The sequence below is a fragment of the Sinohyriopsis cumingii genome, chromosome 6 (genome assembly GCF_028554795.1).
Source record: "Sinohyriopsis cumingii isolate HCF-2022 chromosome 6, ASM2855479v2, whole genome shotgun sequence".
NCBI lineage: Eukaryota > Metazoa > Mollusca > Bivalvia > Unionida > Unionidae > Sinohyriopsis > Sinohyriopsis cumingii.
This window is the reverse complement of record NC_142966.1, coordinates 64748923-64774860: the sequence shown is the minus strand read 5'-3', so window position 1 is coordinate 64774860 and position 25938 is coordinate 64748923. Positions and strand designations below refer to the sequence as shown.

The following is a 25938-nucleotide window of genomic DNA, read 5'->3' as shown; positions in this document are numbered from 1 at the left end:
TGACTGTAACTTTTAGTGACTATCGATAGCTAGATTTAACCTACGTGAATAGCCTGTTTCAATATATCAGGAACGTAAACTTGTATTGGATCTGTAAATCGATGCTTAAGTTTGTGTTGATAATTACTAAAAAAATAATTTTAATAATAAGACATGTTGATAACTAGGGTAATTTCTCATTTGCTGGTGAAGTCTGTATATTCTTGAAAGAATTAAGTTATTTCCCATTGGTGGATTAGATCGCATTAATAGGTATTAGTAAGATCTGTTACGTGGGGCACATTGCGATATATAGTCATAATAGACTCTTTAAGCTTCATATAAGGAGGGAACTGAACAATCAAATTCATGTCTATTTTGGATTGATTCATATTTCTGATTCCTAATTCTTGAGTTCTCGTTCTAACATCAGGTCTGCAGACGGATTTTATGATGTATTAAGGTATTATTTTAGAGGAAAACATTTGTTTGGATTATTCAATGGAAAAAGAAAGTGCTCATTGGACTATAATATAATTCCGAAATTTTTGTGAATTATCCAAAGGAGTTCTGCTATACAGAGCTATTTTGACACATACTTCAAGAAACCTAAAATTTATAATGAACATTTTATTCCTTATGAGATTAACATAACTATTTCAGGATTATTTTTTATCTAATTCATTCAACAGTAAGTTCCTCTTAAATTGTATGACGTCTGTAATTAAATTGTTGAGTTTTACAAGACGTTAGATTCACTTTTTTTTGTTACTTAATTTATGACCATAGAATCGTAACTATATATATATATATATATATATATATATATATATATATATATATATATATATATATATATATATATATACATTTCATTTGTAGAATTTATTGATTTTTCTTTTCTTATTGGTGCATTTATCTTTTATTCTTTTATTAATCTTTCAAGAGAACTATCTGCATAAATGTCTACGACAAACCATGTATAATACTGGAGACAACAAGCTGCCGCTTGTCATTGACACTTTATAGGAGACAGTTTCTTAAGTTGTGCCAATATGCAAACTGTCCAAACTGAAGGTACAAAGTGCACGAGGCATGCGCCTAACTGAATAGATCCCGGAGATCCTACAAGTACCCATCAGTGTTAAGAACCAGGTTTCAGATCCAATCACCAGCTTGAACACAAGAGGTCTTTGATGACCATATACATATTACGCGAGGACTTCGCTATTTTTTACTGAGCGAAAAGAAAATTATCGATGCAAAATCATGTCATGTTATTCATTAGAGAAGGAAGCTACTTATAGTGTACATTCAATGTCCTGGGAAGTAATGTTATACAGGAAGTGACTGCTATAGGTAAATATGGATATCTCAGATGCCATGAGAATTCTAAGGTAAATATTTTATTTTTGTGGGTGGAGGGGTTAAGGATAAGATATAAAATACAAATGAAAAGGAAAAAAGTGCGAAACTTACAATTATAAACGTTGCAAGGAGTACTGGTCAAAAATAAATCTTGTCAATATTATCTATAAGGTATGAAACGATTTATACCACGCCTGAAGTACCATAGGATAAGAATGGTATCAAGAGGTGAATCAAATAAACCATCCCTTATATCCAAAGATACTACCAATAGCAAATCTATGGCTCTGGAAAGTAAAGAATATAACAAATAAGATGTAGCACGGGCCTCTCTCTCACTCTCTCTCTCTCTCAATCTCTCTCTCTCTCTCACACACACACACACAGACACACACACACAAACACACACACAATTTCGTTATATCCTTCCTTACGCAAATTTGTTGATAATCCTCTGACAAAATAGGTCATACGTTCTTCACTGCTGGATCTTAAAGGTTGTCCTAAAACGTGTTTGTTCGTAGTAATCCGATATACTTCAAAGATAGCTCCACGAGGAATTCAGAATCCATAATCTCTGCATTTCTACATGGCCCACTTGTTTGCTGACCTAGCAAGTTACCCTGACTATAATGTAATTCTCTTTCATAATGACTGCTGTATATTCGATAATGATGACTTACCACAAATGAGAAGGTCCTCATCTGATCCGTCAAAGCAGTCCTTTAAAGAGTCACACAATTTCAAAACACTAATGCAATTACGTTCATCTCTGCACAGAAACTTATCGTTGACACACTCTGAAATAAAATATAGTATATATTATTCAGTATGACACTTATGTAAATTCTTTGTTAACACTAGAAGAATACTTACTAGAATAAATCCGAAATCATTTAACTGTTCGGAGTTCCAAAGAGGTAAAGCATTAAATGGCAGTTTTTGACGTGGACTTTTCATCCCAGATTTAAATTTCAAATTAACCATCATATAGTAGCATATGAATTTGAAATGTTTAATTTCTCACATTATATGTTCTACAAGCGTTGTGGTTTAATCTAAGATATGATTGTCTAATAACGCTTAAATTTGTACAATTGTGATAAAAGGTTGCATATTACTAGGGTAATAAATGTTTACTAGTAACTGAGGTGTTACACTCCGTGAAGTTTTTATGAGTGCTATATCGAGAGTCCGTTTATTTATGTGGTTATTAATATCTATGGCTTTGATAAAAATGTCACTTTTGTTGCCACTTACATTTGAAAATTAAAAAAGAGGTCCTATTCCTCCCTGAAAATTAACGTTGTTTGGTTCTATCTTGAGATTCTTGTTTTATAGCAACCACAGAAACCTCGAAATTTAGAATAGTAACTGACAGCAATTAGTGGACACTAAAAATGAATTATCATTTAAAAACGACAAAGTCTCATTTTTGTAAAATCGAAAGAATAAATGTAAAAACCAGTACGTATATAAAAGCAGCACCTCGAATATATATATATATATATATATATATATATATATATATATATATATATATATATATATATATAATTTTTTTTGGGGGGGGGTGCTGCTTTTCGGCATCAGTAACTTCGGGACAATTCCTAACCAGACATAAACAATGTTAATTTTAACAAGATTATAAAGACAAAGAAGGTAAGATTACATCGTTCACTCGCACAAATTTTGTTAATTATTACTTGTATATGTTAAAGTTGTTTTGATAATGGACATATCACCTTTCGCTCTCTCTCTCTCTCTCTCTCTCTCTCTCTCTCTCTCTCTCTCTCTCTCTCTCTCTCATATGTTTCAATCAAACATACCTCTGATGACTTCTGCCATTGGACCTACTGGTCCTGAAAAGGACGTGCAAGACCATTGTCAAATTTCATTTCTGCCGATTGTGATCTTTATGTGCTATAGTATGTGAAATAAAGTTATTGTTCTGTAATACTTCACCTGGCAGTCTATGTGCTTTGCTGTAATATGTTTTACCAAACCTTTAAAAGTTTCTTTTCCTTTTTCTATGAGCTAATTTTCCTAAACATAAATCATTTTTCTAACAGTGTGGTTAGGCATCGAAATAGCGAATGTACCTGATATTCAAATCAAATATAATCAATATGTTGTACTTTACTGAGAGAAAGGTATTTAAAATACGCAAGAAAATATAATAGGATATGGTAAAACAAAGAGTAGCAATGGTCGCTTTTCATTACCACTCGTAGAAAATTGCTATTGTATTAATTATTCCTTTCAAGAAAGATTCTCTAACAAACAGACAACTGATTATGAATGTAAATATACAAATGGGCATCATCTTTAAATCGGGATAAAGTTTAAAATGTTATTAGGATACGAATATTTCCAAAATTTTAACCAAGTTAGAAATATACTGAACTGGTAACATGTATAATCCATATAATTTGTGCTACTAACTCATCTTTCAATAAATTTAACAGTGATACGTTTACGTTTGCATATCATCAGGATTATATTTGTAAGAGGTACAAGATGGTTCAGCGATACATTACTTCCTCCGTAGATAGCACCTGCGACGGGAATCATCAGAACTATCACTAAAATCGATGTAAATACTATCAGTCTGCCACTGTATTTCATTTCCCGTTTGTCATTGGAGGTCAGACCATCTGTACTTTTCATATATGGAACTAGTGATTGCATTCCAATTTCTAGCACGGAGACAGCTGGGTAAACCTGGTTTTCATACGCTGACACAGAGGAAGCCGAGGAAGCATAGTTTTCGGTGGCATAAATATATCTCTTTTGAGATACGCCGCCAAGTTTAGGTACCTAGAAATTTCCATCAGATGTATCATTTAAAGTAACTATATATATATATATATATATATATATATATATATATATATATATATATATATATATATATATATATATATATATATATATATATGAATATACCTGCATACATGCATACCTACGAATACAAATTTAATGACATTTAAATTGCAAACTGGAATCAAAACCGTACACTGATCTCATGATCCAGTGCTCTTTTGTTGTTTGATTTAATAAGATATTGCTCTCTCCCTTTTTATTACAACAACAATAAATACGTTTTTCAATACAAGTTAGAATGTATATGGGCAATCTTTATGCACATATTATATTGTGTAATAATAAACCGGAATTTAAAATGTACAATGGTATAATATATTTCACCTGACCTATTCTTATTAATGGATTGTCTTGTGCAAAATATTGTCAAACAGAGACAAGCATTTATGTTTGAAATGTTGAAGAGTATACTCTATGCATTATATATATATATATATATATATATATATATATATATATATATATATATATATATATATATATATATATATATATATATATATATATATAATGACTCGCTGTTTCTCTTTTGTATATACACTTTCTAACAATAGACAGAATATAGTTTAAAAACCAGACATTCACAATGCTCGCAATACTTGAGAAATAATTTAATTCTCAAAGTTATCAAACAAACATTTAAGAGGCACATTTAGTTATATAAATTAAAAAGTAATCCTAAAGGTGCTATATACAAGTGCAAAAGATTCGAATGATCCGTATGAATTTCTGATCTCGAATGTACTAGTCTGCTAATAGGCATGATGTAACACAAAGGCAATGTACAGAATTTATTTGAATAAATTCACAATAGTCCCAGAATAACATTTTTGTCCTGTGAGAACTTTGGAATTCCAACTAATAATCAAAACAAATGTTCTCTCAAACTATATCTAAACAAAAGAATATTCACATCTGCAGACAGTTTTAACATAAGAATATATGAAATAAAAATCTTAAGTAGGAATGAAGCAATTGCTCTGTTCTCTCCTTATATATGCATACACGGCCCAAAACACAAGTTTCCCCTACTTGCTACGTGACATTTTGTAATAATCCACATTGTAAAATAAAACTCATGACCGACCTATCTAAAGGGAAATAATCCCATGTTTCTAAACAGGTTTATTATAAATATTTTTAAAAGCATTACAAAAACCTATTTATAAGTCCCATCCAATCTACATGCAATCTCAATATCTTAAAATAGTATCTATACTCGTGTACAAAAATTAGATTTATATCTTCTTCATAGATAATCACTATATTTCAGTCATAACTAAAAATGGCACAGTATAGATACATGCATTTACTATATATATATATATATATATATATATATATATATATATATATATATATATATATATATATATATATATATATATATTATACCATGAGATGTATACATTTTTCATTAAAAGGAAACGAGTGGTGTATCATTGATACAGCGTACATACTATACATATATTTTATTTATACCACATCAAAGTTTTCATTTTATATGGGAGATAAAACTGACGGCCACAAACAGTGCACATTAGGGGAGTGAATTCCTCACAACCCCTCGCATGTATGTACGCTCAAAAAAGAAGTTCTGTTGTGATTCATAATTTTCTGTACACTTCATTCATATTAATTCCTATTTGTTTCCTTTAGCAATATTAAATGAAATGAAAACACAAGGTTGATAGTTAACATTCAAACTATTTTTAATAATGTGCATGCAAACATTAAATCTGCAGCGTTCGTTGTCATGAACAGTAACAGGGCGGCCATTTTCATAGATCTATAGCAACAGTACGATTTGAGCCAGAAACATAAAATTAATGAAGTAACAATAGGTAATTAAACAATTTAACCTTAACCATATTTCAATGATATCGTTTATCTCCATATTTCGCTATTCCTACTGACTGTCAGTGTCACTTTCAATAATTCTCCTACGTTTCCACTGCGTGGGCCCTATTTGAGAAGTCGCCTGTTGAAAGAAGTTGACCCAGTTAGGGATCTCGTTCATGTTTTCCGTTAGGTTCATAACAAACATATTTTGTACGGTGATGTTTGATCCGTAGAATGGGTTGCTGATCATCTGATTCTACTGAATATTACACGTTTGGGAACTTGATATACTACATTCTGTTGCTGTGCGGTTGGAAATTTCTTTGTTGTTGGGGTGGTGGTTGACAGCATCATTATTTGGGTGTCCGGTGTTTCTCAGGTAACTGGAGTACGTCTGTTGTTGTTTTTCACTAATGTTTGCGTAGCTGTTTATAGACTACGTTTTTGTGGCCTGAAATTTGCATGATATCAGTTGGGGGAATGTTTTCGTCTCTTAACTTCTGAATTAAGTATTTTCGGCTACCTGTATTTGTTAATTTCTTTCTTTCTGTAATATTTGCTTTTTCTTTCATTTTTTCATGATGCATCCAAGTTTGTTAATTCCAATGACTTGTTTCCTAGACAATTTTGGGTTTGTCGCTGAGATTGGCATAGTGTTGGGCGCAATATAGAAAGGATCTTCACGTTGACAAAATTCAGCTGGTCTTAGCTCAGCATACCGTTTGTAGATAGCAAGTGGATCTCTGTCTTTGTTGTTTTTGTTTTCATACATCTTAGGATTAATATCCCTGATGTCCTTCACATTGTCTCCTGTTCTTGTTTTTGTCTGTCTTTCACTGAGTTCAAGATACTCGAGGCCATTCACATCTTTCTTTAGTGTAACATCCCCCCCCCCATTTCAGATTGTAATGTTCAGTCACTCCCCTCAAACCAAAATGCACATAGTTGTTAAACCACAATGTGTTAACAATGGCTTCAGGTTTTTCCATCCCCATTAGTTTTTTACTCTACAAGGCATTCATTTCTTCGTCTGTGATCGGTTGACTCCGATTTGGTTTATTTCCTTTTCTTTTAGATTTTAAATCTTTTTGCTTAGCCCGAAGAGCTTCCCTTGTTAATGCAAAATTTGTGTCTGTTCCTCTCATGATTGTACTTGCATATTTCTTGATTTTAAGGTGGCGATCAATTGAGCTGATGATGCTTCTTAAGCTGTTCGGTTCAAACTCAGATCCATCTTTTCTCCTAACATTGAACATAAAACCAGCCAGGTGCTGATCCAATTCAGATGGGTGTATCTTGTGTAAATTTCTGAATTAATTTTTTGACTGCAAGAATTCTGTCACTAGCCTTACATCAAAAAGTGTCTTTTTAAAGTGTTTGCATTCTGCTCACGTTCTATAAATTTCAGTATATCATCAGGCTCATGGTGTACAAATCTGTCTTCCCTAACACAATTGATCATTTTCAGTTACAAATGTCTCAGCCATGTCTCTATCAAACTCTCCAATTAACTCAGTTCAGTAGATTAAATGTTGCTTCATCATCTTGCTCCTTACCTGATGTCATTGTTTTCATTTTTCCAGAGTTGCAGTGTTTGATTTTTGCCAGAGGGAGAGGCTGGAAACAGCAGTGTTGGCAGAGATGACAGCACACGACACAGGGTGGAGCTCACTAATATTTTTTTCCTGGATTGAGTATGGTTGTTGTTTTTTTTGTGTATAAAAATGTTAGTTTCTATAAAAAATATTTTACAAGAAAATCATTTTCTTGTTATTTTTTTCCTTTTTAAATGTAATATTACAATAAATTCATGTCCATGTTTAGAGAGTACAATAGCTATGAAAGCATGTTCATTATGTGTATTCATACGCCATGGGCAAATCACAATTTGATATACCAATACTATTGGTATATCAAGTTGCTTTATACCACCACTTCAAAGGCCATGCTATTTTTAATGTATGTGGTATATATATATATATATATATATATATATATATATATATATATATATATATATATATATATATATATATATATATATATAACATTATATCCCCTTATATCCTACCAGGAACACATTTTTTTCATAAGGATTACTAGTAACAACATGAACTCCACAGTGTTAAACGAACTCTACTATGTATTTGATAAACTACATAATTCTCAAGAATATCTTAATTTCGGACCAGTCAAGAATATGTGAAAGAAGTCTCATGTTTCCAAATGGGAAATGGTACTCAAATCAGTGTGAATTTTATCATACTATTTAAGTCTCCCCTTTGTAAATATTGTATTAAGCATTATGGTCTAATCCAAATCTACGTACAATCGGGAGTCTTGAAAGACAAGTTTAATAATTTCCAATGATTGCCTTTTCCTAGCTAAGTATCGAATTCCCAAAGGATACAGGGACTGGTTCTTGGAAAATCAAATCACAAAAGTGTGTGAACTATTTTTGTTTCACATGAGTAGAAGTTATAAACTTTGGTATTCATTTTGAGAAAGAAACATTTATTTTGAAAAATATTTATTTTATCTCTTATGTTACGTGTTTAGGCTCGAATAAACAGTAACACAAGAAAAAGTGAAACAACAAACTTTGAAAAATTTAATAAATAATTTATTTCCCTGAAAAAATACTGTAAAAATAAAAAAATAAGAACTTACGGTTTTAAGAATCAAATCCAAAAATAATCCAAGAATAATCCACGAATAAAATTTTAGAAGTTCTAATATTGAAATGTTTTAATGATTTCAGGTTCCAGACCCCACGAAAAATCCAATATGGAAGGCGATGACGTATGTTGTATCCTATTCAATGTTGTTGTCTACAGTTCCTTGTGCAAACACAAGAAATCATCCTCCGGTTTTGGAAATCCAAATAAAATTTTTACGAAATGTCTTTGTTCGAAAATTCTGTATGAGCACAAAAATATTTCCAGAGAAACGAATTAATCTTTTAGAATCCAAATAATCTAAAGAAAAATTAACATATAACTCGAAAACAGGCTACAACAGAAGGAAACGACTTGACATCAAGCAATTTCTAAGCTCAGACTGTGAGATATCTCTCTCTCTCTCTCTCTCTCTCTCTCTCTCTCTCTCTCTCTCTCTCTCTAAGCATCTTTATTAAACTAAGTATATGGCAATTTTGGAAATGCCTAACTGCGGAATAGACGATCACGAGTAGTAAATGGGGATACCGTAGGGACTAGGGGACTTATCATTAAAAACATGGGTTTTGTACCGTAGGGACTATAGGAAAAAATCCGTTGTACTATAGGGACAACATAATGTTATTTTCCCATAGTCCCTAGCGTACAAATAACTTTACAAAATATCATAGGTATTATAGGGACAAGGAAATTGAACATGGGGGGAAAATAACATTAGTTTCCCATTGTGGCTCTACAGTCCCAAGGGAATGGAACATGGATGGGTTTGTATAGGGACAATGGAAATGTAACATAGGAATACAGGACCGGTACTTGGGGGACAATGGGACTGTAACATGGTGGGTTTGTCTAGGGACAATGGGACTTTAACATGGGTGGGACTATAGAGAGACAAAAGGTATTAGGACTGTCTAGGGACAATGGTAAAAATCACGCTAGAAACAAAACAAACTCTTGCTTTGCTATTCACAAACCCCTAACCAGGGTGTATTGCCTATGTTAAATTTCCCCTTGTCGCCAGGGACTGTCTAGCGACAATGGGAATTTAACATGGGAATTTGAACAGGGATGGGTCTGTATAGCGACAAGGGAAAATGAACATGGGAATATATCTTGGGTTTGTATAGCGTCAAGGGAAAATGAACATGGGAGATGGAAATAACACAGACAAGAGACAAACACTGAGTTGACAAGCCAAATCTAACCCCAAGCTCTATTATCCACACAGAAGGGGAAGGTTAAATAACCACACACTCTACTATCCACACAAACGTACGTGAGGGCATACAAAATTCAATCATATACTATCAACACAAACGTACGTGAAGGCATACAAAACCCAATCATATACTTTTCACACACGCTACGCTGAAAAGCTAAAAACATAACCACAATCTATGGGCAGGGTTATACAGTGCAATGTCACTCGCGTCATTCTTCAACATTGTTACAATTTTTTTTCCGAACGTGTGTTTTGGGTTTAGATTTCAGAGTTAACCATAGGCAGGGTTATACAGCGCAATGTCACTCGCGTCATTCTTGAAAAAGCCTTGTGTTTGTTTCCTTTCTTGAAAAAACGGTAGATCTAAGGTTAGAATTTTTCCGTGACACATTGCAGTGCCAAAATAAAGAGAAAGCTACGATACCTGAATTGTACAAGCTCGTCCACTCCAGATTTTATTTCATCCACCGATTTACTGATTTACAATTTGTAAGGATGTAAGTGTTTCAAAAAAAAAATACATGACAAACGGAACATTTCACAGAAATAGGATGACTACTGGTCACAATTTTGGAGAGGTATCTTCACACGGGAACAGATACCTTTAAGATTTCAAACAACACTACTATGACGGAGAGAGAGAGAGAGAGAGAGTTATTCCTACTGTAGAACATATCAAGACACTTATGTTTGTTTTTACAGTCTATTTTCGTGAAGAAAGATTCAAAGAAACACTCATTCCACTCAGATAATCACAGCCATAGAAAAATTTCACCATTATTAAATATCACCAGAGTGAACTGCAGATTTAGGCAACTAAAATTCCCTCCTTTTTTGATAACGTGGATGTAAAGTTCTCACAGAATAGTTCATCCAAAATATGCTGTGATGTATTTGACTATAAAACTGATACAATTTCTGCGGGATCGCCCAGGGTACGATTGTTCTTGCGTTAGTTTTACTTTTTTAATTATTTTATTAATCGACTAGCAGTGAGACACGACTTATCTCGACACTATGTGAAGAGATATTGAAGTCAATTCGTAGTGAACGCGGTCAGAAAATAAGTCTAGCCAATGAAATCGTTTATGATGAGCGATGCATTGTTTTGTTCGAAGTTAGTGTGGCAAAATAATGCCTACGCTCTTGCATTGTTAACATTGCAGTGCAGACAGACTGAATATGAACTTGAATCGATCTGTTGTGTATTGTACCATTTCTTCTAGCCGTATCAACTACTGAAAGGTCACAGTACTGGTTCACTTTTCTGAAATTGTCAATTTCTTTTTTACCTCACTTAAACATTTTGACATACACACTCACATAGGTGGAGTCAGAAGTGTACTGAGTGGCATGTTTTTTTGTTGTTTTTTTTTTAAATTGTGAATCTGGGGTTTTTATGAAGTAAATGAACTAAAGTATAGTGAACCTCAAGGATGGTGACCCAAGCTGTCTGTCTATTGATGCGTGCATTTACTTCAGAAGAAATAGGACTTCTAAAATAACAAAGATATACGGAAAGCATGATTAGAATGAACACATCGGCAGCTAACTGTAGGAACAAAGGGGGTGTTTTCCTTCACGTCCGTGTAACTTAGAGTTTCAATCCTCTTTCAAAACAAACTTGTATCCTTTTGTAGGGCTTGAAATAAAAAACTGAACAAACGTAAGCACTTTGCTCTAGATATTTCCTTTTGCAGCAACAGATCGAGTCGGAACGCTAAATTAGTGACATGGGAGGGATAGAGAGAAGTCAAAGAGCATGAATCATGATATCCATAGCAAAACAAACGACAAAGGCATTTTTTTCAAAACACAACATTTTTATTCAAATCACTTAACACTAACAATTCACAATTTTTTTTTCAACAATAATCAATCAATTTAACAATAAACATTTTTTTCAACAATAATCATTCAATTCAATAACAAACATTTTTTCACACTCTTTTAGGTAGACAACATTGTGAATGAAATTGAGATTTCCACTGTTGCAAGTCATTGAGTCATGGATGGACACTACGTTTCCTAGCTGAAGACAACAAAATAAGCATACTAGTCACAAAATCAACGATTTACTTTCTCATCGTTTCTAGAAAAATCACGATCAAAATAAGTCACTAAATGTTCTTTTGCTGATAATAAGTGATCAATTTCGATCTCGACTTTCTCTTGAATTTGTCAAAGAGGGCTTTGATGTAATGGATTTCTTGAGTCGTTAATGGAGGACAGAAATGTTCACGCAAGTCTTTATACCACCAACGTAACACGTCTTTTTTAAACAGGCTCCAAGCTTCGTAAAGATATTCGTTGAATTTTTCTTCTTGACTGATGTTTTGACATCCATAGTAATCATGCTTCATCCATATCGTAATTGTGTCTGCCAGGTATGTAGCACAGTAGGAGACCAATTGCTGTTCTTGTTCTGGACATCTCGACTTGATCACGATGTCATTTTCGTCTTTGTCTTGGGATTCTCCTTCCACGGTCTCCTCACATTCCATCTTCAAAGCTTCTCCACTAGGTAAAGAGGGAGAACAGTCTTCCATGCTTCTAATAGTCTAGAATGACTTCTCTCAAACTGTTGATTTCTAGGGTATTGTCAAATTCGGCCGGATTTTATAGGGTGGAAATGTCCCTCGTCGCTGCCTTGGTCTGGAGTGAAATCAAAAGCCAACAAAGCATAGCCTCCTGCATAATCCTCGTACGTAATACCGTGACTGGTGTTGGTTCCTAACTGACCAGTGGCTTCGTACAGGGACAAGTACGATCTCAAATAATTCCTGTCACCAAACTTAGGTTCGAAGGGTCTGGAACACAAAGTCTTGCCATCGCGACTGACTTCGATTTTGGCTACGTTGTAATGTTGAAACTAGAAAGGGTTTTCGTTGTGAAGTCCATTGAAGGCTGAATTCTTGACGATACCAACGATCAAACGTTTGGGTAATTGTCCTTGGAAGAGATGATCTTCGATCATGGATCGCTGTCCAGCAGGAATAGTGAACGTTTTCACTTCCACTCTTTGTATCGGATACTTGGCGGTGGTTCTGCTCAAAGTGTGACTGATGTCGTTTCCAACTTTGGGTAACACTTCCACACGACGTACGTAGAGCCTGGCTTCTTGGATGATAGTTTTGTATTCGTTGGCATGGGCCATCAAATGGAAAGACGTTCAAACAACACTCGCACACGGTATCGATGACATCTTTGGAGGCTGATGAATTAGTTTTTTTCGTAGGGGTGGAGAAGCTTTGGACAGGACAGACATGTCCCCATGTTTGACTAAACGAGGAGGTAGTCCTTTCCTTTTCTTTCTTTGGGGTTTAGAAGAGGGATGTTTTCTGGGGGGTGACATCTTTGGTTCTTCAGGAGCACAAAAACACTGATACACAGGCTTTATCTCAGGTCATTTTTATACTGGAACGCGTCTCCACTGATTGTCTTTACTTCGTATCAACTTGAGGACAGGCATCACACGTCGTGGAGGGGTTCGCAACGGACTAAATAGAGTCAGTTCTGGCTTGGACAAATCCAGTAAACTCTATAACATGCCCGATTTCTCTTGGACTTTGATTTTGGGAGCAGGTACTTTGTGAGCAGCGGCCACTGGCACTAAGGGAGAGGAGGAGGGTGTCACCCCTGGAGGAGAAGTTCTTGGAGACACGGGCTTCCGTGGTGTCATCAACGGAGAAGTGGATGAACCTGAGGCTACCGGAGACGCGGTCACCGCCATTGCAGGTCGTGGTTTGCGAATGTATGGTTGCGTCCGAGCTGAAGTGCCTCTCTTGCGTGTTTTCTGTGGGCTTTTCTTTTTCTGGGGTGGTGACCTGTTCTTGACACCGTGGCTCTTTTTCTTCTTGGGGCTTCGTTTGGCTTTTTTCTTGAGGAGAACTTTGGGATCATTAGGATTCCATCTTAAAAGGGAGCGAATGATGACCCCACCTAGAGTACCGCTCCCTCCAGGTTTCAAAATGATTTGGTTTTTGGTTGGAGTGTCGATGCGGGGATCGGCCAGTTGGGTCAAAGCGACTTTGTTTCTATCAAAAAAGCGTTTGGTTTGATGAGGAATCTGAATGATCCCTTGTAGTAATTGACGTGCTGTCACCGTGAACCATCGTAAGACTTCTTTGAGACTGGCTTCTAAGACACGAGCACGTATTTGTGGATTTTTTTCTCGACTGATGCCATGCAAGGCACGAATCAATTTGACGGGAAGATGAGAGTGAAGGGACATCATGTTGACGCTGTGTGAGACTGACTAAAAGTGTCTGAGGCTTTTATAGATTTTTTTGAGTGAAGTTAAGTCGAGGACGGGGACGTGTAGAGAACAGGCCCTCCGTCTTGACACCAGTGGTGAAACAAATGGGTACGAAATCGCAAGTCATCGGGGGTAGTGGGTTTCAAATCGACGAGTAAATAGGCATGTGCAGTTTGAGTGGCATCGTCGTACGCCTGAGTGAGCCAAGACGTTCCTAACTGTTTGGCTAAGACTTGCACTTGCGTTTTATCTCGAGGGCTTTTAAACAAGACCACGTAATGAGCATTGAGACTGATGGTACGATGGGCTTTACTTTGTTGAAACAAATTTTGAGTGATGTAAACGACACTGGCATTACGTTGATGCCCTTTACGCGTAAACCACAGTTTAATTTCTTCTTCGTCTTCTCCTAACATGTCGTCGAAAATGGCCAAATGGGTTTGACGGGAGTCAGAGACGATTCCGTCGTCTTCTTTAGGAATGCCTTCCACAAAGACGATGGAATCACCCTGATTTTCTCGCAAGAGACTGTACGCCGATTGCCACTCTTTGTAACACCACACGATGCGTTGAGGTGGTCGATCGATCAAATGATGTTTATGTTCGATCAAACGTTTGACGAATTCGGTTTTGCCTGAACCGCTAGGTCCAGCAATAAGCATGTTAAAGGGATGGCGAAGATACAAAGCCTCCCAACTGGCACGATCTAAGTGTTCGTCAATGACTTTGAAAGTGGAGGAAGAGGGAACAGAGACAGCAGAGGTAGCCATAGTGTCAGGAATGTCACTTGTGACACAAAAACAGACAAGACAAGAGTTTATATACTTTTTCAGGACACGTTTATTGAGGTTTCAAAAAAAAACACGAAATAATAAAATACATCAAAGTCAAATAGTTATGTACAACGATAAAAGGCACATGAAAACGAACAAAGTGAAATAGAAACAAGTCTCTGTAAAACGTGTTTGGTCACTAAGATGTCTTAGGGACAGAGTGTAATGTTCTGACAATCTTTACATGAGGCATTGTCACACAAGTGTCCTCCCGAAAGGGTCTTTTGGAATGTAAACGACAGTCCTGTCCTGAAGGGAATGGTTGTCCTTGGTAACGGGTTCTTCTGACACTTGACCATTTACTATTGGCCTTGCATATGATTCCTTTTGATATACTGTCCGATATCGATGTGACCGTACGGCAAAGTAAAGTGGTTGGGAAGACGCACTCGCTTCTGGTACACGATTTGATAGACTTTTTCCAAGGGTCGACTAAGGATGTGGTGAGTGGGTAAACGTACAATCTTGTTCCGTTGATGGGTGGTCACTTTAAAATTTTCATAATCTCCAGACTGCAAGGCTTCTTTGAATACGCCAAAGTTCACCACTCGACTGGTACGATAATTCAGAGACAATCCTTTCACTTTACACTTCGTGTACACTTCTCCTTGTTTGTCACGGTATTCGTAGCCGTAATTTTTAGGACCGCCACTCGCGAAACTTAGAATCTTGTCATCAGGATGTTCGTCTGTCCAGGCTCCTAATCGGTCTCCTTCGATGTTAGTGTGTTGCTGACCCGGGCGATGGATGTAGATGCAACTGTCCGTGTCAAAGTACAGGACGCGATCCCCTAACAGTTCTAAAGCTTCGTACAATTTTAAGCGAGCATGGGCTGTCACGTAAGCCGCAATGATGACATTTCCAAATGGATCGTCTTGTACAAAGTTCAGATCTTCTTCGTAATTGACTAAGATCAAATCCTTACGAACGACGTCCACGTCTTTGATGAATTTCGTTTTGTCGTGAATCATCTGGAAGTAGCGGGAAGGTTCAGTCAAATATTCCGTCTTGGGTAAACACGGTCGTTGTGCCATTTTGTCCCACAAGCAATTTAACATCACTTTGGCAAACGATCGCCTGCCTACATTTTTCTCGATGTGGTCTAAAGGGATGCCTTCTTGTTCCCAGTATTTCTCTTTAAATTTTATTTGGTCTTCGGGAGTGTGACACCAGGAAGGATAGCCGCTGGCTTCTTGCTTCAGTTTCAAAAAGGCATCCACGTAGTCTGCGAAAATGCCCTTCTGAGTGGGGTCACCCTTGTCGTATTGTTGTGTCTTGGGAAAGTGGCAAATTTCGTACACTTCTCACAGCTGGTATCCCATGTCCAGAGCTTTGAACAATTCTACGCTGACCCAGGTTCCCGTCAAGGCTCGTCCTTTCTGGGTGTGATGACAAGGTTGGTCTTGGTTGCACGTTTCGGCACATGTACGACACAAAGGAAACATCAGTTTGTCTTGGCAATGGTGAGGTAAGACGGGATGGTACAAGTCGGTGGGAGGCAAAACTTTGCACTTGATGAAGCCTTCGTATTGTCGAATGTTGCCCAGGTCGATGTGTTCCGTCAACAATTGCGGGTGCCCTGCAGGAAAGTGACAATATTTGCACACGTAGGGATACAGCGAACACACGTCCAAGTATTTGATTTCTTCTCCTTTCTCTTCGTCGACTTGGTACAGCAAACAGATGGCATTGGTCCTTCCTCCGTACAAACTATCCCTCGGGTTCAGGGGGTCCATCAGCTTGTAACTTTCCACGACACTTTTAAAATCGTGATCGGTTTTCAAACGGCGATCGTATTCGTGTTCCCACATTTCCAACACTTGGTATCCTTGCTGTTCTAACTTTAGGCGTCGCTGACAAGTGTCCTGGTACAAGTCTTCCATGGTTCGTTGTAAAAACTGATTTTTAGTACCACGGTCAGGGTAACAGACGGGACATCCGTGAAATAAGCAACCGTTAAACTCGTACACGATCTTGGGGTTTTCTAAGTCCCAGCCATCCACGGAACAATTTCGGATGGTCTTTTCGCCTCCTCCGTTGCGGGCATGTTGAATCCATTTGTCTTCTTTATCGCACAAGTAATGTAACCACCGTAGGGTTTTGACCGAGAGTTGACGTTTGACATAGTTGGTCGTTTGAGGACTGATGACAGCAACGGTGTTTTCAGGCATGAATCGTTGCCGGTATACTAAAGAACACGCTTTGGCAATGGTGCAAGCTTCTTTCAAAGGATCGACCCCTCCGTGTTCCATGAACAGTTCTCGAAATTTTCCACAGCAACGCCGTAAAATGTCCACGTCGGAACGACAATACTTTAACATTTCTTCCTGAAAGTCAAAAGGGTCGGAGGCGTGAGCCTGGTACCAAGCGTAGAAAGCTTCTCGTTGTTCGGTATGCATGTTGTCGGGGTCGTAATAGTGAGCGTTAGGCAAATGGGGTAGAACGGCGTGTTGATTGGTTTTGGTATTGAAAAAGTGTGGAAAGTACCCTTTAGACATTTCTGTCATTCCAAACGTTTTAGGCATTCGACTCAAAGGCATGGCCAAATAGCTCATCAAATCTTTAAACTGTACTTGTCCCACTTGCATGAAAATGATTTTGGCTCCGTTCAAAGTGACTTTAGGACGTTCGGTGCCATGTTCTGTATAGTATCTGAGAAGAAACTGTCCATCGTATCCGGAGAAATTGTGAGCCATCGCTGTGGCGTGACGATGACAATTACCATAATTTTCGATGTCCTCTTGGCTTCACGTTTCGTCGATGGGGTCTAAGACCCATTGGGCAAAATCTTCTAGCGTCTTGGGTCCTCGAAAGATTTTTTCACGCCCTCCAGGAATCTTACTGCAGTGAGGGCAATGACTCACGATAGGTTCTTCAATGCACTTTTCGCACGCTCGATGAGCCACGCAGAAATTAGGAATGTGAGTGCCGGTCTCTTGCATGCATTCGAAATCGAAAAAGATGAAATTGCCTTTGTTTCTGTCATCTTCCTCTTGGTGGGGTTGGTATTTTTGCATGTAGCATTGATGTTCCAAGTCCACGATGTGATGACAAATGTGACATTTTTTCTTTCCTGAACATACGTGTGCCTTGGTACTATTGGTACGTATGCCTTGTCCACACGTAGGGCACAATCTCAGGAGTTGACAAGCACATTTCTTCTGTGAACCTTGCGTCTTGAGATGTTGTTGGTAACAGGCAGGGCTGACAAACGTGCGCTGACAATCTGGACAATCCACTGGTTTTTGCCCTTCGCTCAGACAGGGTGGAGAGGCCAAACATCCTGAGCATTTCAATCCACAATGCTTGTGTTGCTCTCGATTGTTATAGCCATAATCACATTTCTCACAATAATAACCGTATCCTAGGAATGCAGTGATGGTGGTAATGATATCGAAATGTTCTTCGTGATGATAAAGGTGAATGTATTTTCCATCTTTAAAATCTTGGCCTCGAAACAACAGAGGCCCACGCATTTCTTGAGGGTGCACTTTCAAGGTGTAGCGTGGAGCTAGGACGTCTTGCAAGTTTTGCATTTCAGGAATGCCACAGGGTGTGTCTTTGGACAGGCCGGCTTGTTGTAACAGGAGTTCTGCTTCGTTTCGTTGTTTGGCTCGATTCGATTTTCGAATGTTCTCCCAGGCTCTTTTCCATTCTACCGTGTCGTTCTTGTCGGCATACGCTCGTCCCACCACGATAGCCCTGGCTAAACACATCTGGTCTTGAGGGTTGTGAATTTGGACGAGGCTACGCTTAATACTACGAAGGCCGTTCACCATAAAGACCTTTTTGCGACCGCTCCCTTGAGGAGGAGAGATGTGGGTCATTTTCACTGTGGCTTTTCCATCGGTGATGTCAAACTGGTCGTTGGACTGTTGCACCTGTTGTATCTTGTCCATGACTTTGGAAGGGGTTAGTTCTGCGGGTCTGATAAACTCGATCCAAACAGGGGATTTCAAGCCGTCGTGATATATGGATAGTCCCAAGCGATCGTCTTCTTTGGGTTGACATTGTCGCTTGAGTGTGGTCTGCAAAGAATCCCACACCTCGGAAATGAACCCTTCTGCTTTCTCCAAGGGTACGTCGGACTTGAAATCTTTAAACTTCACCGTATATTTGTAAGTCGTGGTTCTAAATTTTCTAGAGGGGCACTTTTCCGTCTCTCGAATGTGATAGTACTTTTCAGGGTTGACTCGTGAACTTGGGTTAGGTGCAGACTCACTGGGGTTCGATTCTGGTTCACTCATATCATCTTCAAAATCACTGGCATGAATTTGTGCCAAGACTTCAGCGATGGTACGAGGCGATGGATCACGTTTCTGCCTCTTGCTTTCTTCTTCTTCTTTCTTCTCGAAATGATTCAATCGTTTCATCTTGATAGCAAAACGTCAAATGACTAAAGTTTAAACACCATGGGCTACTTTATATCCATGGCAGACCAAGCGCCTATATAAAGGGGGTGTGTCTTACGGTCCACTATTCATTTCACTCTCACTGGATCAGAATAGACCTGGCATAAAACGTAAGTGTCTCTTTGTTGTAGAATAAGAACATAGGGGCTAACTAAAACCCTAGAAAAGAAACAGTATTCCATTTGCCAATGTGTGAAAGTCGAGATTACTTTTTTGCTAGAAGATTTAAGGCTTTCTATTGTTGTAACAGTATTTATGCTGTATAGTCTGTTGCTGCAAAATGGAAATATCTAGAGCAAAATGCTTACGTTTGTTCAGTTTTTTATTTCAAGCCCTACAAAAGGATACAAGTTTGTCTTGAAAGAGGATTGAAACTCTAAGTTACACGGACGTGAAGGAAAACACCCCCTTTGTTCCTACAGTTAGCCGCCGATGTGTTCATTCTAATCATGCTTGCCGTATATCTTTGTTATTTTAGAAGTCCTATTTCTTCTGAAGTAAATGCACGCATCAATAGACAGACAGCTTGGGTCACCATCCTTGAGGTTCACTATACTTTAGTTTATTTACTTCATAAAAACCCCAGATTCACAATTAAAAAAAAACAACAAAAAAACATGCCACTCAGTACACTTCTGACTCCACCTATGTGAGTGTGTATGTCAAAATGTTTAAGTGAGGTAAAAAAGAAATTGACAATGTCAGAAAAGTGAACCAGTACTGTGACCTTTCAGTAGTTGATACGGCTAGAAGAAATGGTACAATACACAACAGATCGATTCAAGTTCATATTCAGTCTGTCTGCACTGCAATGTTAACAATGCAAGAGCGTAGGCATTATTTTGCCACACTAACTTCGAACAAAACAATGCATCGCTCATCATAAACGATTTCATTGGCTAGACTTATTTTCTGACCGCGTTCACTACGAATTGACTTCAATATCTCTTCACACAGTGTCGAGATAAGTCGTGTCTCACTGCTAGTCGATTAATAAAATAATTAAAAAAGTATAACTAACGCAAGAACAATCGTACCCTGGGCGATCCCGCAGAAATTGTATCAGTTTTATAGTCAAATACATCACAGCATATTTTGGATGAACTATTCTGTGAGAACTTTACATCCACGTTATCAAAAAAGGAGGGAATTTTAGTTGCCTAAATCTGCAGTTCACTCTGGTGATATTTAATAATGGTGAAATTTTTCTATGGCTGTGATTATCTGAGTGGAATGAGTGTTTCTTTGAATCTTTCTACACGAAAATAGACTGTAAAAACAAATGTAAGTGTCTTGATATGTTCTACAGTAGGAATAACTCTCTCTCTCTCTCTCTCTCCGTCATAGTAGTGTTGTTTGAAATCTTAAAGGTATCTGTTCCCGTGTGAAGATACCTCTCCAAAATTGTGACCAGTAGTCATCCTATTTCTGTGAAATGTTCCGTTTGTCATGTATTTTTTTTTTGAAACACTTATATCCTTACAAATTGTAAATCAGTAAATCGGTGGATGAAATAAAATCTGGAGTGGACGAGCTTGTACAATTCAGGTATCGTAGCTTTCTCTTTATTTTGGCACTGCAATGTGTCACGGAAAAATTCTAACCTTAGATCTACCGTTTTTTCAAGAAAGGAAACAAACACAAGGCTTTTTCAAGAATGACGCGAGTGACATTGCGCTGTATAACCCTGCCTATGGTTAACTCTGAAATCTAAACCCAAAACACACGTTCGGAAAAAAAATTGTAACAATGTTGAAGAATGACGCGAGTGACATTGCACTGTATAACCCTGCCCATAGATTGTGGTTATGTTTTTAGCTTTTCAGCGTAGCGTGTGTGAAAAGTATATGATTGGGTTTTGTATGCCTTCACGTACGTTTGTGTTGATAGTATATGATTGAATTTTGTATGCCCTCACGTACGTTTGTGTGGATAGTAGAGTGTGTGGTTATTTAACCTTCCCCTTCTGTGTGGATAATAGAGCTTGGGGTTAGATTTGGCTTGTCAACTCAGTGTTTGTCTCTTGTCTGTGTTATTTCCATCTCCCATGTTCATTTTCCCTTGACGCTATACAAACCCAAGATATATTCCCATGTTCATTTTCCCTTGTCGCTATACAGACCCATCCCTGTTCAAATTCCCATGTTAAATTCCCATTGTCGCTAGACAGTCCCTGGCGACAAGGGGAAATTTAACATAGGCAATACACCCTGGTTAGGGGTTTGTGAATAGCAAAGCAAGAGTTTGTTTTGTTTCTAGCGTGATTTTTACCATTGTCCCTAGACAGTCCTAATACCTTTTGTCTCTCTATAGTCCCACCCATGTTAAAGTCCCATTGTCCCTAGACAAACCCACCATGTTACAGTCCCATTGTCCCCCAAGTACCGGTCCTGTATTCCTATGTTACATTTCCATTGTCCCTATACAAACCCATCCATGTTCCATTCCCTTGGGACTGTAGAGCCACAATGGGAAACTAATGTTATTTTCCCCCCATGTTCAATTTCCTTGTCCCTATAATACCTATGATTTTTTGTAAAGTTATTTGTACGCTAGGGACTATGGGAAAATAACATTATGTTGTCCCTATAGTACAACGGATTTTTTCCTATAGTCCCTACGGTACAAAACCCATGTTTTTAATGATAAGTTCCCTAGTCCCTACGGTATCCCCATTTACTACTATCACGTGATCATGTTAATAAATAAAAAAAGTCACGTAGCCCTGTATGTCCTTGACAAGAACCAATCATTTTTCTCCGAGAATAAAAGTTGTTTACTTCACTAAAACTATTTACAAGTCGAGGGTCATGTATCCAACACAGCCTCGATCTCAACCTTATTATTCCCACAATAAAAATAAATTAAAAATAACTTGTTCACGTGGCTGTTACTAATTTTGAATTAAGGCCGGAAACCAGGTCAGCCTTATGTTTACGAAAAAGAACTATCAAGGTCAAAATATTTCCTGGAAACAGTACGAGTTCCTAGCAAGCGAAACTACATTATTTTGACACGTAATGATACTAAAAAATTAAAAGATTTTAAAGCTTACAAACAATTAAATCAGATATAAATTAAATAAATATACATAACGAATCTAATGGTATACCTTCTGTTATGCAATCGTGTTTATTTTTAAATCTTGTCTGCTTTGACCTCGTTCTTAGATTCATTTATAATTTCTTACTTGACCTATTAGGAAATAATTCAGGGACAAATTGATATGATATGTTATGTACACAATATGTTGCTGTCTTTATAAATTATCTGAACAGCAAAAGTTTCTCCTCGTAGGATATTAGAATTTGAAATGAAATTAACCTTTTATATTTTAATAGTTACAATATGACACCTATATAACAAACGGGGAAGAAAAAGTCTTTTTTAAGTTCATATCAGATGTATTGATACTTAATTATGTGAATTAAAATGTAATGAATGGCACATGTATACATTCTTGGAAACAATAATCTCTCTCTCTCTCTCTCTCTCTCTCTCTCTCTCTCTCTCTCTCAGTTATTGGTTTTTATCCGTGTCCATTCATATATACGTTTGTTTCAGCTTCCACCACTGCTGACAAAACGATTTGCAAACTCCCATAAATATTCTTATCTTCGATTGGTTTTATTTCTTCTCATTCTGTGATTAATTTTCTCAGCTCCTTATTCGCTCTTCTGCGCTGATACTCTTTTTTGTCATTCAGTAATAGCATTCCTTGATATGATTCTTCCTTTTCTTTACTCTATGATTGCTGCTTCCCGAAGAAATATATAATGTTGTTTCATAAAAAATAACTGACTAGTAACATGATCTTTGATGCAAGATAAAAGACATGTACATGTATCAATATTTGAAAATGACGAAATATCATTAGTATTATTGAAATTCATTCAGTCTTCGAATCATAAAGTGTTCATGCAAAGTTAGTTTTTTAAACCCTTTTTTAATATTCTCTGTGGTTTTTAAAAGACTTTAATACCATCATTTTAGTAGCATATTTTCTACTTAAATTATTTGACAATGATCTCCATCCATTTAGCAGAGCTTCCAAATAAGATTATTGCCGGAGGTTTCAAGTTATCAAGGATGATATAAATCGCAACCTGATTCGTGTGGCTTAATGTAAATCTCCTGATTAGTGTGGCTTGGAGAAATTCTTATTATTGTTGCTTAATGTAAATCTAATTAGTGTGTCTTAATGAAAATCTCGTAAACAAACATGCTGCAAATGGCATGCTCCAATTTACAATTCAGTACATAGAAGAAATATATAACTAAATGCAAAAGAGCAATTTATTGCCTTATTATTTGTAGTCACTCGTTATAAGACAAGTAAATATATGCACAGCAACGGTGTAAGACAAGTAAATATATGCATAGCAACTGTGCGAACAGTTTAGCATTTATTTGGTGATCAAATTTGAATTAAATAGTCACGAGGAGGCAGAGAGACCTAAGTTTATTATAATTGCCTCCAAGAACAGAGTAAGGCTTCGTATAAATAAATGAGTATTATATCACTGAACAGGTGTGTGTGTCGTAATCAGCAACAATTTACTTTTAAAATATTAACTCATTTGTTCTATTGCGACAAAATCCGATGCAATTTTCTAAATCATTACATTTTAAAAACCGTCATTGCAAAACTGAAATCAAACTAAGACCTACATAACTTTATTTCCACCATGATATTTTTGTTCCTTTTGTCCCTCCTAATTAATACCTTAATAACGAGAATATAGTGTATTTCAAACACTAAACTGCTAAAATCGTTTCTATGAAAGTCTAGAAATTCCGCTGAATTGTCCTGTTATTGCGCAATCATCATTTGCTGTCTATATCTCTCCTTCGTTGTCTCTCTCTTTCCCTCTCTGGCTGAGCACAAATTTAAATACTTCAACACAGATATATACATACACACACAGTATAGAAAGAGATTATTCCCACTTATCAATACACCACATTACGACTCAAATCACTCGTTCTTTCTATTATATATTGTTTGCATTTTTGCATTCGATAGATCTCACGTTTATGATATTCGACATTCAGGTCAGAGTGATATTTTGTGAGAATTAGCCGTTCACAAAATACTTGTATGGATAAGCATAAACAGTTGTTCCACTGATTTTCAGTATTGAAATAATCCAACAAAATATTTCAGAAGATCATGGAAAAGGAAAGGACATTGATGTAAAATCAAGGCCTCGAAGGTAAGTGTTAAAATGGCAGATTTTGACACAGGTGAAAGCATACGCCGACAGATTTTTGCAGAATGATTACTGTAATCAAGCTCTCTTACTATTGTCAGGGGTCTCTTACCTCCTCAGGGATCTTTTCTTGCCGCAAGAAATCCATTTCAGGAAGAAGATGGGTGAAAATGTATGTCCCAAATCAATAATGAATCATGACTCACAATCCAACAATGTAACGAACCTGTAAAACATGATACTTCCCGGTCTGCAAAATGTTTGGATCAGTATACTCTCAGACTGTTGAGTGTTAGACGTTTGCTAAATTTAAACATTTACCTGTACAAAATATAAAGTGTGCATTCGTGCGAAAGATTTATCTAATCAGAAATGTCAATACAGAAACTGTAATCACTGGTAGAGTTTAGGGCATATAAAGTTAAGCATTACATCGGTGTACTTTGAATTGCATACGTTGCTCAAGGTTACTTGGTCAAAACGAATCTTCTTCATTTTCGTCTTTTGATTTATCTGTTGGATTTCTTTTTGTCTTTCGAATTTTTTACTCATTTACAATCTCTTTGCTTCATTGTATCTTCTACCATACAATTTTATTTTTATCTCCTTGCGTATCCTGTGTACTGCAGATTTTTATATCCCCATTTACCGTTTGTCTCAATGGTACAGTGTAACTCTGTTGTAAGCACAAAGCATGTTTGTCAGTGTGGACTAAAGGTTCTGCTCTGTTTTGATTATGAGAACTTGACTGTGTCAAGGCATGTTTATTTCAGATCAGAAAGCTACAAGCCCTGTCTTGTCAAACACCCGCACAAGGCGCATGAGTCATGATATACTATACGAATTACAAATATTATATCACGTTTAAAATTCCACCACAATTAGATGGCAAGGTTAAAGGCTAACAAAATAGTGTTTTGCATGGACTCATGTCTTTTTTATATAGTTTCTATCAAAACATAGACCTATTAAATGCATGGTAATTCAGAAAACATCGTCAATGTTATGAGGTTGATATATGGAAGAGTTTTGTCGAGGACACAGGCGCAAGTAGTTCAGTCTGGATGTGTTATACGGAAATACTGACTGAATATCCATATCGAGCACAAGATCACCTAAGTAGTATATGGGGACGATAGCGGGACAAGGGGACTTTGTACATTTAACATGGGGACAATAGATGGACAATGGATTGGGTCTGACTAGGAACAATGGAAAGTGAACATGGTGGGTCTGTCTAGGGACAA

At 37.0% G+C, this 25938-nt stretch overlaps 1 protein-coding gene across 3 annotated transcripts in view; it reads right to left on the bottom strand.

The window, feature by feature from the left end:
- The window catches only part of LOC149797099 (enteropeptidase-like), a 77301-nt gene extending 52344 nt beyond the window's left edge, over window positions 1-24957 (bottom strand). For all 3 annotated transcript variants that reach the window (XM_089961771.1, XM_089961774.1, XM_089961772.1), the window contains exons 1-4: window positions 24804-24957; window positions 3888-4167; window positions 3177-3209; window positions 2031-2147 (exon numbers count right to left, since the gene is read on the bottom strand). In XM_089961771.1, coding sequence (XP_089817897.1) covers window positions 2031-2147; window positions 3177-3209; window positions 3888-4167; window positions 24804-24839 — 466 coding nt within the window. In that variant the 5' untranslated portion in view covers window positions 24840-24957. The remainder of the gene's footprint in view (window positions 1-2030; window positions 2148-3176; window positions 3210-3887; window positions 4168-24803) is intronic.
- Between the last annotated feature and the right edge of the window lie 981 nt (window positions 24958-25938).